At 35.6% G+C, this 15,080-nt stretch overlaps 2 protein-coding genes and 1 pseudogene across 2 annotated transcripts; 1 reads left to right on the top strand and 2 right to left on the bottom strand.

Annotated features, from left to right (window-relative positions):
* The first annotated feature begins 715 nt into the window (after window positions 1–715).
* Window positions 716–1,901, top strand: LOC145576838 (uncharacterized; annotated as a pseudogene).
* LOC145576837 (putative galacturonosyltransferase 12) lies at window positions 1,884–4,733 on the bottom strand. Its single transcript, XM_081634544.1, has 6 exons — window positions 4,287–4,733; window positions 3,852–3,904; window positions 3,579–3,737; window positions 2,880–3,470; window positions 2,458–2,760; window positions 1,884–2,364 (listed from the first exon to the last, which is right to left on the bottom strand). Exons 1-6 carry the CDS (start codon window positions 4,495–4,497, stop codon window positions 2,080–2,082), a joined length of 1,602 nt encoding a protein of 533 aa, XP_081490670.1. The 5' UTR covers window positions 4,498–4,733; the 3' UTR covers window positions 1,884–2,079.
* A 1,566-nt stretch (window positions 4,734–6,299) lies between these two features.
* On the bottom strand, window positions 6,300–14,848 carry LOC145574908 (autophagy-related protein 18f-like). Its single transcript, XM_081632789.1, has 8 exons — window positions 13,931–14,848; window positions 9,680–10,129; window positions 9,162–9,602; window positions 8,650–8,874; window positions 7,764–8,555; window positions 7,518–7,681; window positions 6,851–7,197; window positions 6,300–6,548 (listed from the first exon to the last, which is right to left on the bottom strand). The coding sequence occupies exons 1-7, from the start codon at window positions 14,138–14,140 to the stop codon at window positions 6,915–6,917; spliced, it is 2,565 nt and encodes an 854-aa protein (XP_081488915.1). The 5' UTR covers window positions 14,141–14,848; the 3' UTR covers window positions 6,300–6,548; window positions 6,851–6,914.
* Between the last annotated feature and the right edge of the window lie 232 nt (window positions 14,849–15,080).

Consider the following 15,080-nt stretch of genomic DNA (forward strand, 5'->3'; position numbering starts at 1 on the left):
TTTTATGTATGTACTAAAATTTGTTATATATTTAGATTAAATTCCTAATATCAAAAGATAATATTTTATATATAATTAATTTAAACTTAAAAATCTCATTCGCCAATTTTGCTTATATGGCATTTGAATTATTTGAAATTGGCTACAATTGAAATTTATAATCCTACATGGCGTGGTAAGAAAATTAAATCCTACGTGGCTCTCTAAAAATTCGGGAAAAAACTCCCCTTTATGTATATATATTAGATTATCTTTATATGAAGTATCCGATGTTATTATTGAATATGAGAATTACCCAAATATGAGCAGTAAAAATAATTTTTGTGTACAAGTATGACATACCAAGCACATGGACTTCTCATAATTAAGTGACAGAGATGTTGAAATAATGTAACAACTATTTTCATATATGAAAATAAAATGTTTAATTTTAGAAATTTTTTTTTTTTTAACCGGAGTATACTTTTATTAAAATTCCTATAAAAAAATTTTAAACTACCAAGAGAATGAGCTTATTTTTCTCCTTAAAAAATGCACCATGGGCTAGAACTTGGCATGTTTCTTATAGTCCAAATTCAATAATGTAGTAATAGGCACAAATTGTTATAAAAAAAGGCCCAGAAAATCAAGGATAAAATGTAAGGCTCAGAATATCCCTCCACCTTATCCTCTATATATTTGCAGCATTTTCATATGATCATATTCATAATAACAAACCCTTGAATATCATAAATAATCTCTAATGGCTACCAATCTGCTCAAACTCCCTATTCAGACAACAAAGTTTACATGCTCTCCTCTTCCATTTTCGCAATCGAAAATCGAATCTCATTCTCTTCCTTCCTTTTCAAACCGCCCTAATCATCTTTCCTTACAAACATTTTTGCCTAGGAAACCTCTTAACACACCAAAACACCAAAATTTGTCCATTCAATGTTCAATCTCTGACACTTCTTTCCCTTCACCTCCAATTACCAAAGAAGAAGCTATTCTTCAAGCCAAAAGTAGCCTTTCGACCGCCTTGCAAAAGCCTCTTAACAGTCCCAAACTCACTGGCAAAATCAAGAAAGAAAAACAACCAAGATTTAGGGTGGAAATACCTTTGATTGATGACTCCCCTGAGTCACTCACCCAGCTCGCTTTCGACGTTTTTAAGGACCTCCCAATTAAAAAAAAAAAAGCTCACCGGTTCGAGTTTTGCTTGTTTGGCCGAATCCCACTTCAATGGCTAGTGGAATAACAGTTTTTCAAGGCCTTCCATTTGGTTTTTTTGAGCATATTGAACTTAGTTCTGCTATGACAGTTAATAACAGAATTTTGAATTCCGCTGATGTGGCAGTATTTTTGGCGCCAAATTCTTCACAGTTGGCAGTTATGAAGTTAGTTAGTGACAGTTTGTACCCAAGCCCCTTGGTGTTGTTTAACCCGAAATGGGCATTCGAGGAAGAGGAAAGCTTTGGTGATTTGAGCGCCTTCGTAGCTTCATTTGATGTGCTTTATGCATTCCTAGGATTGGAAGTTAGAGGGCTTTTGAGTAAGAGAAAAGGAGTGGTTTTCAAGTGTGTTAGAGACGGTGTTGTGAGTGGAGAGAAATGGAATGTGTTAGTGGAAGAAGAAGGTGATGCAAGTCAATTGAAGGTGGTTTCAAGATTCAAATCCCGGCCTTCGATTACTGAAGTAGAGTATGTTTTGTACAATCTGATGGCAGTGAATTCACCCATCACTAAGACAGCTAAATACTTGAAGGATTTAGTTTCCAATGTAACAGGAAAAAAGACTAGTTAATTAGGCTAGATATGTCTGATTATGATTGCAATTTCTACCATATTTTTCTGAATAAATGCATCAAAATTATTAGTATATTATGAACTGAAAGAATATAAGATGAGGGAATACACAAAAACGAAAACTCCTAATCTAAGGAGGCTTCTGTTAAAGTACATGATTATAGCTTGTTTCTTGTTCTGCCTCCACATTTTGCATTTTGCTCTATAAGGCCCCTTGAATTGGCGAAAATTCTGTGCGCGCCCCTAGCTCATGTACAAGAATATTCACCTCTTTCTCCTCCAAAATAAACTCTCATGAATCTCTGATATGACAACCTTTGATAAATTTATCAGAAAAGTTGATATATTTAGCCCATAATGGCCTAAGTTGTGGAAAAGCTATATCAAGCCAAGGCTTTGCCCTCCCATTAAAATGGATGACACCGGCATTTTCAGCATCTGCAAGACTTGTATTTTCTTGGTATCCAAGGCCCAACATATGCCAGAAGGGATCGATTACTTGAATGTGACCATGGAATGCTATTAGTCCCGGTGGTAATGTTCCTAGCTGCCATAAACTTAGGTCTGATTTCAAGTTCTGTTTTAAAAAATAGTCATGTCAGTAGATAATATTAGCAGATTATGTAGTAATATTGATGTTATTTACAAATCACATTTTTGAAATATATACCAGTTGGAGCCAGTGATAGTAGGTTTGAGTAATGTCAGACTTCCTCCAAGCTTCTAAATCAAAAATGTTCATGCCATAAGCCCAGGCACATTCCTCTGGATGAAAATTATTCGCTATCAAAGGATGAGAGAAGTTCAAGTAGTTCTTTAGTTTCTTAGACATTACAAATCTATCATCTCCACTGCAAGTTTGTACTGCTCCATTGACCTTTCCATCCATATCAATGTCCCATAAGGGTGACAAATCAGTTTGTATCACGATATCATCATCAAGGAAGACAACCTTATTTAGGCTTGGAAACAACTGAAACCATGAAACAAAGAACAATTAATATAAATTTGGATGGTCAAATGATAATTCCACCTATCATCAATAGTTTAGGACCATAAAAATCAGATTTCTATTTAACAAATTGACTATACCTCTGGTAGATGAATTCTGATGTGATTCATGATGGAGTTATATTTGGGACTCATAGCCTGAAGCTTAGCAGCAATAACATGAGGCCTTTCGGAATCACTAGCTACAATAGCTTGTGATCCGCCTCTGAATTGTGACCTAGCCATTTGATCCTTCTCCATGGCCTCCAAAACAGGCACTTTTCCTTTACTAATCCACTCAAACTGGTGCAAAGCCTTGACCTCAATGACAGCAGGTGTCAGAGGATGTAAGGAAAACCAAGCCTGCATAGGCGCAAAGGTCTTTTTATCGGTGATGATATGCAAAACAACCCTCTCAGGATGGAGAGAATTACGAACAAGAGAGTTGGCCACAACTGATGCTGCTAAAACATTGTCAGAGGCCAGAACAAAGTGGAAGAACGAGTTGTCAACGAGGTAAGGGACTTGCTCAGGATTTGGAAGCTGCATACGAGCAGCTGAATTCATGCTGTGCTCATTGGCTAGCCTTAACGTGAGGCAGTAGAGTTGTTTTGGAATGCTGCTAGATGCTACATGCCGGTATAGGTATTCCTGAATCTTAGCTGTTCGCGTCCTTTGTTCAAGATAGTTCACCTGTAAAAGGAAATGCAGGCTTATTTATACTGTTTCCCCTGGTAAATCAGAATGTTTTTGAAGTGAAATTATGGGCGTTTATTTGACTAGATATATGCTATGATCTACCATTGTTTTTAACTTCAGTGCAAACGTTCTGGCATCCGGTCTGCTCTCTCTTACTTCAGCCATAAAGTCTTCCAGTGACTGAGGAATATCAGGTCCCGGATTTTTCTCATTTACAAGACTACTTGGTTCTTCAAGTACTTCATATAAGACTTCTGGGACCTGCAATAAGTATAAGATAAATATAATCGTTTAATTTTCGAAAGTTTAGGAAGAACTTCACCTACTGATTAGGATACAGTCATACAGAATTTCGAAAAAAGTCAAGGAACTTACACTTGAAGGAGACGTTCCTAGAATTTTTGGTGCCAATCTTTTTCCCAAGCAACCTGAATCATTGAAACATGTTTAGTATTCGATCATACACCGTTTTTAAGACTTGGAATAATTGAAATCGAAGAGTGGCAAAAATCTTCATCCACAAGCCTACAAGTAACTCTGATATAAACTCGTGTTTGTTCAGTTTGTTTTTTGGGACTTATAGTGCATAAATGTATAAAACTTAGGTGCAAAGCAACCAAAATCATTGGTCTATACATGTTTCGAGCAATGGTAAAACGCTCCCATTTGATACATGTTTCAAGCAATGTTTCCTTTGTAAGTATGCAAAGCATCATATACTCAACAAATTCTAAACTAAAGATATATACAAATGAATAAGACTTCTCTTACTAAAATACAATTTTCAAGAAGGAAGAAAAGATGAATTACCTATAGAAGAACATTTTCTTTGGCCATCAATTGTTTCTACCGCGGTCATCACAAACACAAAACGCAACAAGAATGTAAAAAACAAGAGCGAGTACAACACCATCCTATACGAAAACCGCCTTGAACCAGCTTTTACTTTGATGAATTCTCTGACTCCTTTGCCCGGAAAAACAGTTACATGCCTTAAACTCGGCGAAATATGAAGCTGCATTGTAATTGTAGTATTACCTTAACCAAAATGATACAAGATAGTTTATCCCAAAGATAGTTTAACCCAAGCTAATAAAAGCTTAACAAGCTAAACGCGCCGAAAAGACTTAATTTGATGTTTTCTACTTGCTAATAGTCATGTAGGAATGACTCAAAAATGGGGGTATGTAATGTAATGCAATGGAATGTAAAAACATAGGAATTGTGTAAAGGAAAGTTCATGGGGTTGTAGTTCAAAGTTCCTATCAATCACCTAACTTTGCTTAGCAAATAGGCATCTTATATAATTGTGCTTATAACATATAGTATAATATTTGAATATTTGACCATAGTTTATGAAGTTGACATAAGAGTTGTTTGAAAGATTAAGACATTGGACTTACATAAAATTATGTCACACATTTTTTTGGGTCTTAATATTATTATTATTATTATAAGGTGAAAAAAATGGTAAAACTAAAACAAGAAGCAGATGAGAAGGAGCTGTTTGGTTATTTGCTTTTCTTAAACTCTACATTTTCTTCAGAATATATGCTATGGGTTTATGTGGAAGCATGCTATTAAAGGATTCTTTTATATTTTCATCGTAAATTCGACATCTTTGACAGAAACAGAGTTTCTACAAGGAAAATGACACTTAATTCTATGTACTATTTTATTTTATATTAGATTTTTGGGAAAAATTATCTAAAATATGATACAGTATTTCATCTATTAAAATATATGGTACTATGTTATTGTTAGGTCGGAAAGTATATTTTGGATATTATTAATTTTTTTCATTGCCTTTTCAAAGAAATGCTATGAATTTTTTGCTATTTTAATTATGCATATTTGGAAAAAGTGCATTTATTTTATTGAATTGATTGGAGAAAAAGGTATACTTATTAGTTGACATGTTTGCATGATTCAAAACTAGAAATTATTAATTGTTTGCTGCTAGGAATGAAAGATCATTATACATTGGTGACAGACAGAATAAGATATGCCTACACAAGACTACAAGAGAATCATCTTCCATTTCTATTTCTAATAAAAGTATTTTTAGTGTCTTAAACAAAGTTATGTAAATATGTAATGCAATATACTATACGTAGTAGTAATCATAGTACAATCTGGATATGCATCTGGAAGTAATTGCATCCTGCACAACTAATCCTTTTCCCAGATGCAACTAAGACCGATGCACGTGTATTATATGCTTCATACTTTCATGAAGAATATAAGATTGTCATTTATTACTGCTAGAGATATAAGATACGGAGTATAATCAATATCCGAAAATAAATTGATTATATCTCATATCTCTAACAATTACTTTAACCGTGATTAAGAACAACCAAGAACCTACTTGTGTTTGCTCTGGGACTCTGAACCTGTTCAAATACGTACAAATTAAAACGATACCCAACATTATCTACTGGATGACTAGACAGAAGCTTTTCAGTTTCTAAATATCAGCCCAAAAAAAAAAACTTTATAAAAATTGTACTGTAGTAATCTAGCAAAATATTTACAGTATTTTGTTTCTGAAAAAACTGCGTTCAATCAACACCACATGTTTCTAAAAAAAGGTAACAGAGATTCGGTTGGAAATCCAAAAAGACCAAAACATATCAATTCATCCTATCAAGCAACAATAGAAGCATACAAAAATAAAGAAATGTTCCATCACAAACCAACCACAGTAAGAGACTTCTCAATTTCATTATGGTGAGTTACTTTGTAACAAATTCTAACCATGGAAAATGACTGCTCCGTAAATCGGAGAAATATAAATAAAGAATATGACTGCTCCGAGAATCAGATCAGAATAAATAAATATAATGACGAAAATTGGAGACAGTATTAAGTAGCTATTATGTACACAGTTTATTGACAAGAACGACTATTATGTACAAATCCAATGTGAAGGAAACCGCCCAACACCACAATATTAACAAAGTTCCAAGCCCTGGAATAATCACAATGTCATGTCTTAGTCCTCTACAGATACGGTAAATATAAACACGAACTTATCACACACCTTGAGAATAAAAGAATAGCCGCATCCTGTAGAAGATTAAGGAAACTAATTTAGTGTCGTCCAATATAAAACATAGCTGACATACAGGAAAAGAAAAAAAGAGATGATAATATTGCTAATTTCCTTGTACCCTCTCCCCACTCCCTAAAAAAGAAAAAATCCTTTCACTGCTTCCAAACCATCATTGCACGGCCTTTAGCCCTTCACATCTCATAAGCTATTTATGTCATTTTGATTTCGACACTGGATGTTTCTTTTCAGTATTTGTCAAAACTTGGAAAAATACGCAATCCCTTCACAAAAGTGTAACAACCACTAATATCCTTACCTCAATCAAACTCTCAAATCTTTGCCTTCAAACTGATTCTCCATTTTCAAGGCTTCACTGTAATTTATTTACAAGCTTGGGATGAGTCTTCCATTTTCAAGTGCTCTCTATCTCTATTATTTACAGACTGAAGCTCAGATGACTTTCGTTTAGGGCTGTCATTAGTATTTACATAGCCCATTGCTGCATCTGCAGGCTTCAGTATACCATACTTGTTTTCTCCAACGCCGCGATGGTTTTCAACACCATTTTCAGTCAACCCCAAAGCATAAGGCCTAACCCCATTTAAAATATTCCCATTTTGAGGCACCTGCCCTGCTCCAATCTTGCTATCTGCAGCAGAAACTCTGAACAAAGAAGCACTAATTAGAACATGTGAGAAAGATTATACCTAAAAACACAAAGCAAGATAATAAAAAATAATTATAACACGTGAGCAACATGAACATCAGATGCTTTCTCTCTTATATCATCAGGTATGGTAGTTCATTGGAATCTCAGTCTATACATTAGATTCATTCCCCCACCAGTCCATTAGTAGACAGCATCACAGAATTGTAACATAGAAACTTGCAAAAATAGACATGCTAACGCAAAGTCAATAATACAATTAGCAACATTAAATTCCTGCCTTCCAATAGAGAAAATACAGAGACAGGGAGATTACCTTGCCAGTTGAGTTTTGGGATTATCCAGATAATCAAAAACAGGAACCAAGTTCTTGGACCTAGATTCGATCGTGCGTAGAGGAATGTTTTCAATCTCCATTTCCCCTCCAGCATTTTCATTGTCTATCTTAATGGCATCATCCATCATTGATTGAAAGTAAATCTTTAACAATTAGATGAAATACGTAAGACATCTCATCTGTACAAAATTCTCATTATGAGTATAGATAGATGCCATAAAATACCTGAGATTTTGCCCAAAGTGGGACCTGCTGATCATGCATCTGCAGTTCAGCTTCGGAAATGTAAAGTTGATTTCTTTCTTCAACACTCAGCTTTGATCTAGTACCATATTCATTTCTAGTCCCTTCGCAATGTATTTTAGTGGACTCTGATATACCATTTTCACCATAGATATCAAAGTTCTCTTCTCTTTCCCTTCGTTTCTGACAAATATTCCATTTCTGAGTGGGCTCGACCATTAATTTTGAATCATTGCCTGGAGCCGATCCATAGGCAAAATTAACTCCAGAAACAGCAGCTAATGCATCTTGCGCAAGAGGAACTCGAAGTGCATATTGTATCAAACTACCAGAAGGAGAGAAAACCAGCATGTGGTACTTAGACTTCATAGCAAATTCATTAAGATGCATGTCATTGCCTCGGCATAGATGGAAAGCAGCAGCAACAGCACCAGATAGAGAACTATTCTTGCCTGTTGCAACAGCTGCAGCACCATTAACAGTGCCTTTCCAACCATTATTTCCATTTCTTATCCTGCTAACAACAGACAGGGTTATAGGTGGACCAGATGCAAAAAGATTGTTCTGATATAACATTGAACCAGCAGGTTGAGGTTGCCATGGAACAACTGTACTGCTTGCGACACTAAATCCATTACTTTCAACATTAGTATCTGCAAATTGAAGATCCACAGTACCACCAAAAGGGGAGATGGCAAAGAGATGGTTTGTGCCCCTAGATGAACTTATCATGATCCAGCGGCTGTCATCACTGAAAGTTATATCCTGTATAACCTACAAAAAAAGGAGAAGTGGAGTATAATCATCAGCAAGGAAGACACTTTGGCAAGAAGGGCTAGGGTGAGCAATGATAGAATAGTAGCCTCACCGCGTTGGTAAGGCCGCGCTGCAGTCTGTAAAGATGAACATAGGATCCATAGGCATCCAATGCAGGATGTCCAGGCATAATGCGGAAAACATTGATGTTATGGCCTTGAACTGAAGCTGTCACCAACAATGTCCCACTGGGATCAAAACATAATGAAGCAATAGGGCTTTTGTGTGCTCTAAACTGAGTGATCACATTTTTACTGATGACATCTTTAACAATGACCTGAAGAAAAAATGGGTTTAAACTATTATATAGCACAATGATCCAAATGATTACAAACCAAACATGCCCATAAATAATTAATGAAGAATGACGAAACATATGAGTCAGGAAACATTTTATAATTGGAATCGGATTGAAGAAACAAAACATAAATAAAAACAAAAACACAAAGACAAAGACAAGCAATCTCAATAACCAATCCCAATTTCAAGGAGATTTTAAAAGCAAATTTGCAATGCATAAATATAAAAACAAGACAAGCAATTTTGACGGTAAAATATGCATACCATTCCAACACTATCTACGTCAGGCAGGTGACCATTATGCCCATTAACAGCGCCGTTGACTTTGCTTCCAGTAACTCCAGATTGAACTGAGTGATTAGAATCAGGCAATAGCTCAGAGCAATAACGAGACAGCTTTTTATAACCCATATCCCCCAGTGTCACAATTCCTGCAGCCAGATGCTTGCTGGAGTCCACTGCATATTGAGCCACACGATTACCATTTGATTCTGAACTGGAAAAAGTTGCTGAAGGTGTCAGATGCTGTGGACTGACACGACCTGCATTTGAAACATCTATTGGATTACCACTGTACGCCAGCCACCTAGGACCCAATGCAAGTGGACCATATCCTATGCCACCAGAACCAGGGCAGCCAGTCACAACAGGATTCGTGAGGATGGTATATTCCCTCTCCAAGGTAGCAGCATTAAAACAGTGCACCTAAAATTAAAGAATATTATCTTCTGCACTAACTTCTACAAAACTAAGAAAAATCTCAAAATATAAGACATAATTACCTGAGCTGCCTGCGAAACAGCTACGACCCGAGGACTGCACCTAACAGAATAAACAGCTGATCTAAACTTTAAACTATGTACATAAGACTGGGAAGTTAATGAATAAAATCGAATACTAGAAGGGCCATAGAGGCCATTCCCAGGAACACTGCCATTGGAAATGCTTCCATTGCAAGGAGCAATTTTCCCATCCAGGAGACGAGATCCATCTGTATACACTACCAGCAGAGGACGACTGTCAGAAAATTTATCTTCAGATGCCATAGTTGGCAATGGTTTTGGCAGCATTTGCAAAAATGAAACAGGACCATCATGTTTGGACACCAAGTCATGAACATTGTGAGCTTCCTCCACATCCCATACCTGAAAACCAGATCGATAACCCAACAGCAGAACCTGCCGTACATTGTCTCCCTCAAATTCCAACTTGTCAAACCCAGCCCAAAGCACCTTCATTTGGGTAAACATTAATTAAGTTACTACAAGAATTCAGATAACAAACCACAAGCAGGTAGATGTAGTGATGTTTAAGAGATTCTTGATTGAAAGACACATTAGTATGATATACATTTACAATGGGGGAGGGGGAAATGAAGAAAACATCCTGATATCCTGAACCTCTTATATGAAATGTGTACAGCCATGTTGCGTACAAAGACAACTAACAATATTAGAATAATGGCTCAATTCATCCACTACCTCCATCCCATAATAATTAACACGGTCAAACTTGGTACATGCCGATGCACTAGTTTTTTTTTTTTTTTTGAAATACATGCACTAGTTTGACTTAGATATATATAATTAAATGCGAAGTATTAGAATTAAGAAAAAAAATTAAAAGTTAATATTATGAAACATTATATTTTATGAAACTTTATACCTATTAAACAACACATTTTATGATAAAATTTGTTCTCATACGTTACTAAAAACTATTGTCAAAGTTAGTATATAAATAATGAAAAAAATGTCAAATGTGTAAATTATTCTGGAACAGGGGAGTGTTCTCTAGCAATCAGGAAATATAATGAATGGTTAAAAAAATCTATTCTGCAGAAAATATGTTAATACAGAAAGTGCAAGAGATAGAAGAAGAAAAAAAAAATAGTAAGCAAAACAATCACAAGATGATTACCACATGCACACAAAGAAACAGCGCCCCATATGAAACCTAGTGACACAGATTTGATGTCTAAAAGCCCAACAATAAAATTAGTTCAAGGAAAATTGTATGTATATGATATTGTGTAAAACACTCCAAAAAGTCCAAATAATGTCTCAACCGAAGAAAATGGATCCGGCTCATGTCATAACACATTTAGGAGATATAATTAGTAAGTCTGCCACTACTTAATAGAGATAAAAAATAGTGGGACTCAACTTCTAAAGTCAATTGCAAGACTTGCAAAAAGATAATAGGTGGATCTAAGGATTGATATGATGGACAAAGAGCGACCTTTAACTCAATGTTAATGTCTAGCAAAATAAGGGCAGCATAATAAAGAGAAAGAGAGAGCGCATGAATGAGTGAATATACAAATAACAAAATTTAAACAAAATATCGGGGCAGCATAATAAAGAGAAAAGAGGGCGCATGAATTGAGTGAAAAATATACAAATAACAAAATTTAAAAGCCATCAGGTCCAGCATGTCCATCAACAACCCACTCATTTAAGCGTTCCAAGAAAAAAAAAAAAAAAAAAAAAAAAAAAAAAAATCATTAAACTCTTATTCAACCCCTTCAGAGTGATTCAATTCAAGCTAAAAGCACCTTTAAACTTTTGCTAAAAAAAACACTAATCAGCTGCCTTAGGGGTAGTGAATCTGGGGCAATGAAAAATGACAAGTCAATGGGAAAGGATAAGGGAAAGGGAAAACAAAGAAGAGGTTTTGTGGTGGTGGTGGTGGTGGTGGTGGGGGGGGGGGGGGGGTGTAGATTCTTTCTTTCTTCATTATTTAAAAAAATGAAGTTTTTTCCATTTATAGAAATTTTTTTGTTGATTCTTAATTTCCGACAGAATATTCGTGGAGACTCAATGAAGATGGAATATTTGCAGTCCGCCTCTGGTAACACCATAATACCCATGTCATTATCTATAAATAACCCCGAGTTTATATCTTGGATGGCAAACTCCCAAGGTTCATACGAAGTACTCCGTATTATATACCACACATAGTTGAAACTTCATACTCCCTAACATACAACGAAAAACATAGTCATCCGGGATCTTCATAAATGTTACCAATGTTTTCAAAAATTTAAATAAATTTTAATGATATGGAATAGGAGATATTGACGATTAAAGCAGTGCATTGAAAAGTGTGAAAAAGCAAATGGGTACATCAAAAGAAAACAGAGGGAGTATTATTATAGCAAATTTCCTCTTCCTTAAGATAAAGGGGCCCCATAATTGTTTCTACAAGAAAGTAGAAGAACAAGGAGTTAATTAAAATTTCAATAAATGAGAGGGATCTCGACCATACCCGAGACAAAAATATATGGAATTATGTGGCTCCTTTACATGTATATATAATGTGTACAAGTCTTTTATAATCCATTATGTATTGAACTCTCGTAATACACAAGTCCTAAATAGAAACACCTTTGCTCTCTCCATGTTCTTATTGCACACATCTCAACCCTAGCCCTAGCCATATGAAGAGTTTGAAACCCCAAAGGGCATTTTCACCACTTCATATAAGATAAGAATCTACATAAGATGAAAAGTGCGGAAACACAACCCAGCAAAATATGATAATAATTCCCATGAACTAAGTAGAAATAGTTATTCGCCATCAAGCCTCTAGAGAGTCAAGGGTATCAAGAACATACAAAGTCCATGAAGTCCCATTCTGCACAAGTCAATCCTTCATTGCATACATTATTTCTTTAATGCATCTACCAAAATAACATAAGCAAAGATATTTTCATCAACCACCGTATTCGTAATCATAGACAATTACTACGTAAACATTAATGCCTATGTTTTTACACATCAGAGATCCACAATATAAGTCTCCAACGGAAAAATCTTTGGAGACAGCTCCACCAACTCTTGTACCAACATTTCTCCCATTGAGGCATGAGTGATAACCAAATACCAGTAATTTAACAGAAATTATTTCAATCACCATGCTATGAACCAATAGAGTGGCAATTGCTTGCCAGAAAGGTTAGCAAGCAGAAATGACCTCAAGCATCACACAGTAAGTGAAAAGCTCTGCTCCAAATACTTGTCTTCAAAAGTAAAATAAAGGTACAAAAGACTAAAAGAGTATTGTAACATAAATCATTAAATAATCACTGACTGATTTTACATTTGAAATCCAACTTAAAAGACTAAGTAAGCCTAACTAGTGTTACTGTTTTAAGAACTTATTCATACTCAACCACCATAGATTTTCAGTCAAGCAAATTAGCAACTATGCAACTCTAAATGCACCATCCCATTTATCAGCAGACTACATCACACAGTTAACAAAAAAGGCTAAAGTTTGGACAGTCTACAAAAGTACTCCGAGTGATAGAATCTTGTATCCAACTATCCATTGCCACAAACCAACCATCCAATAATACAATCCCATAATATTATGTTGCTAAATTAGAACTATGGAACCTTGTTCTTCAACTTACGACAGCAGCAACCAAAAAGCACTAAATGGATCCATTTATATTACCATTAACCCAACGATTACTCACTTGACAAGCATGTAGTACCACCATGAACAACAGCCCCAATAAAATGGTTCCACTCAAAAACAACAAACCGTTGCATACCCTACAACCCATCAAATTGATATGCTGGCATGCTGCAAAACACAAAAGCAGCAGCAGATTGTGTAATCCAGCTATAGCTGTTAGTAAAGTATCTTTCAGCCCCAAGTCTAGTCAAGTTGAAAATATGATTCTAAGTTTCTAACTCCAAGTATCCAAGTCTGGCCTTATATCACTAAAATTGGACGAAAAACCTCGTCAATGCAACAAGAACACAGCTTTCAACCACAATTCATTACCATCTTCTTCATCTCATAATTCACAGAACATGAAGACTAACAGAAACATCCAATTTATCATATACTCTTGTTTCAATTGGCCTATATACATTGATGATTGAACTCAATTCCAAACACAACAGATATGCATTACTTTCAACTGATGGTATCATTTTCAAGCAATAACTATAAAATGAATCATAATTTCAAATTGCAAGTTACAGCATAAAACCCGGGCACACTGAAACATGTACCTGATCATGGCGAGCATCATCATCTCTGTCCACCACAATCGACGAAGCCGCTGACCGGACAGTGGAAGCAACGGTTGAAGCACCGGACGAAACGATCCTCAGATAACTCGAAATCGCCCGGAACGAGCTCGGGATGATCCCATTGGCCCGGCCCGACGAAGAAGCAGCAGCTGCCACTCCTCCACGAGCTTTTTTCCCTTCATTCCTCATCAACCAGCCCTCTCAGTAAAAGAGGAGACAGAGCAACGCCCAGAAGTAATATGATTATAAATTGGGGATGATTTCCTCCAGATTAATTCAAAAATTCATGTTCTTCCCTAATTTTGAAGCCCAGGAAAATTCACAAATTCCCCATTTTTGGAAAACCCAGCAATTTTTGAAAAATTAACCAAACCCTAATCAATCAAACCAAGCAAAATTTTCATAAAAACACTGAATTTGATGGATTGAAAAAGAAGTTATTATTTGACAAAAAAAAACAAAGAAATGAAGAGATTATTCGAAGTTTTATGAACAAATTTACAATATTTACGATTGAAAAAAGAAAGGGACAAATCAATCAATTAAAACCTCTTAAAAAAAAAACTGAAAATTACGAAAAATGAAGTTGTTTACAATCGAATCATACTAAAAACAAAGTTCGATCATAATTTCGGTAGAAAAGATAGATTAGGGTTCTTTGCCCCTTTGGTTGGAGAAGATGAGTTTCCTTACAGAAGAAGGTTCCAGAGAGAGAAAGTGAAAGTTGAATTAGTTTTAATTTTATGTGTGATGATCGGATGATAATGCAAAGAAAGAGGAAATTTAGGGAAAGTGGGGGAAATTAATTAGAGTTGAAATTAAAAGATGGAAGTTTTTTTTTATTTGAGGATTTTTTTGAATTATAAGAGACTCAATGTTTACCGTTTACGTCTCTTGCTATACCTCATTACCACTAATCAAGTAATCAATGAATAGGGGGATTGGGGGAATATAAAATATGGTGTGTGGAGGGAGGAAAACTTGCCCGCACGTCTCTTAGATCTCCAAGTTCAACCCGGCTACCGACCTACCGCCTCGGCTCTTCCTCGACATCCACCATCATCGTCCATCTTATGGAAGAAAATTAGAAACGACATGAATTCTATTAAATTGGTTTTTGTATATAAAA

Source organism: Chenopodium album, chromosome 13 (assembly GCF_948465745.1).
Source record: "Chenopodium album chromosome 13, dcCheAlbu1.1, whole genome shotgun sequence".
NCBI classification, from domain to species: Eukaryota; Viridiplantae; Streptophyta; class Magnoliopsida; order Caryophyllales; family Amaranthaceae; genus Chenopodium; species Chenopodium album.

Excerpts from the sequence above, each read along its gene's own strand:
- LOC145576837 (XM_081634544.1), bottom strand. The coding sequence starts at position 4,497 with ATGCAGCTTCATATTTCGCCGAGTTTAAGGCATGTAACTGTTTTTCCG. Across the intron at positions 3,738-3,851 it reads TAGGAACGTCTCCTTCAAGT|GTCCCAGAAGTCTTATATGA; the intron begins GTAAGTTCCTTG and ends TACTTATTGCAG. Across the intron at positions 2,365-2,457 it reads ACTATCACTGGCTCCAACTG|AACTTGAAATCAGACCTAAG; the intron begins GTATATATTTCA and ends TTTTTAAAACAG.
- LOC145574908 (XM_081632789.1), bottom strand. The coding sequence starts at position 14,140 with ATGAGGAATGAAGGGAAAAAAGCTCGTGGAGGAGTGGCAGCTGCTGCT. Across the intron at positions 10,130-13,930 it reads ATGATGCTCGCCATGATCAG|GTGCTTTGGGCTGGGTTTGA; the intron begins GTACATGTTTCA and ends ACCCAAATGAAG. Across the intron at positions 9,603-9,679 it reads CTGTTTCGCAGGCAGCTCAG|GTGCACTGTTTTAATGCTGC; the intron begins GTAATTATGTCT and ends CTTTAATTTTAG.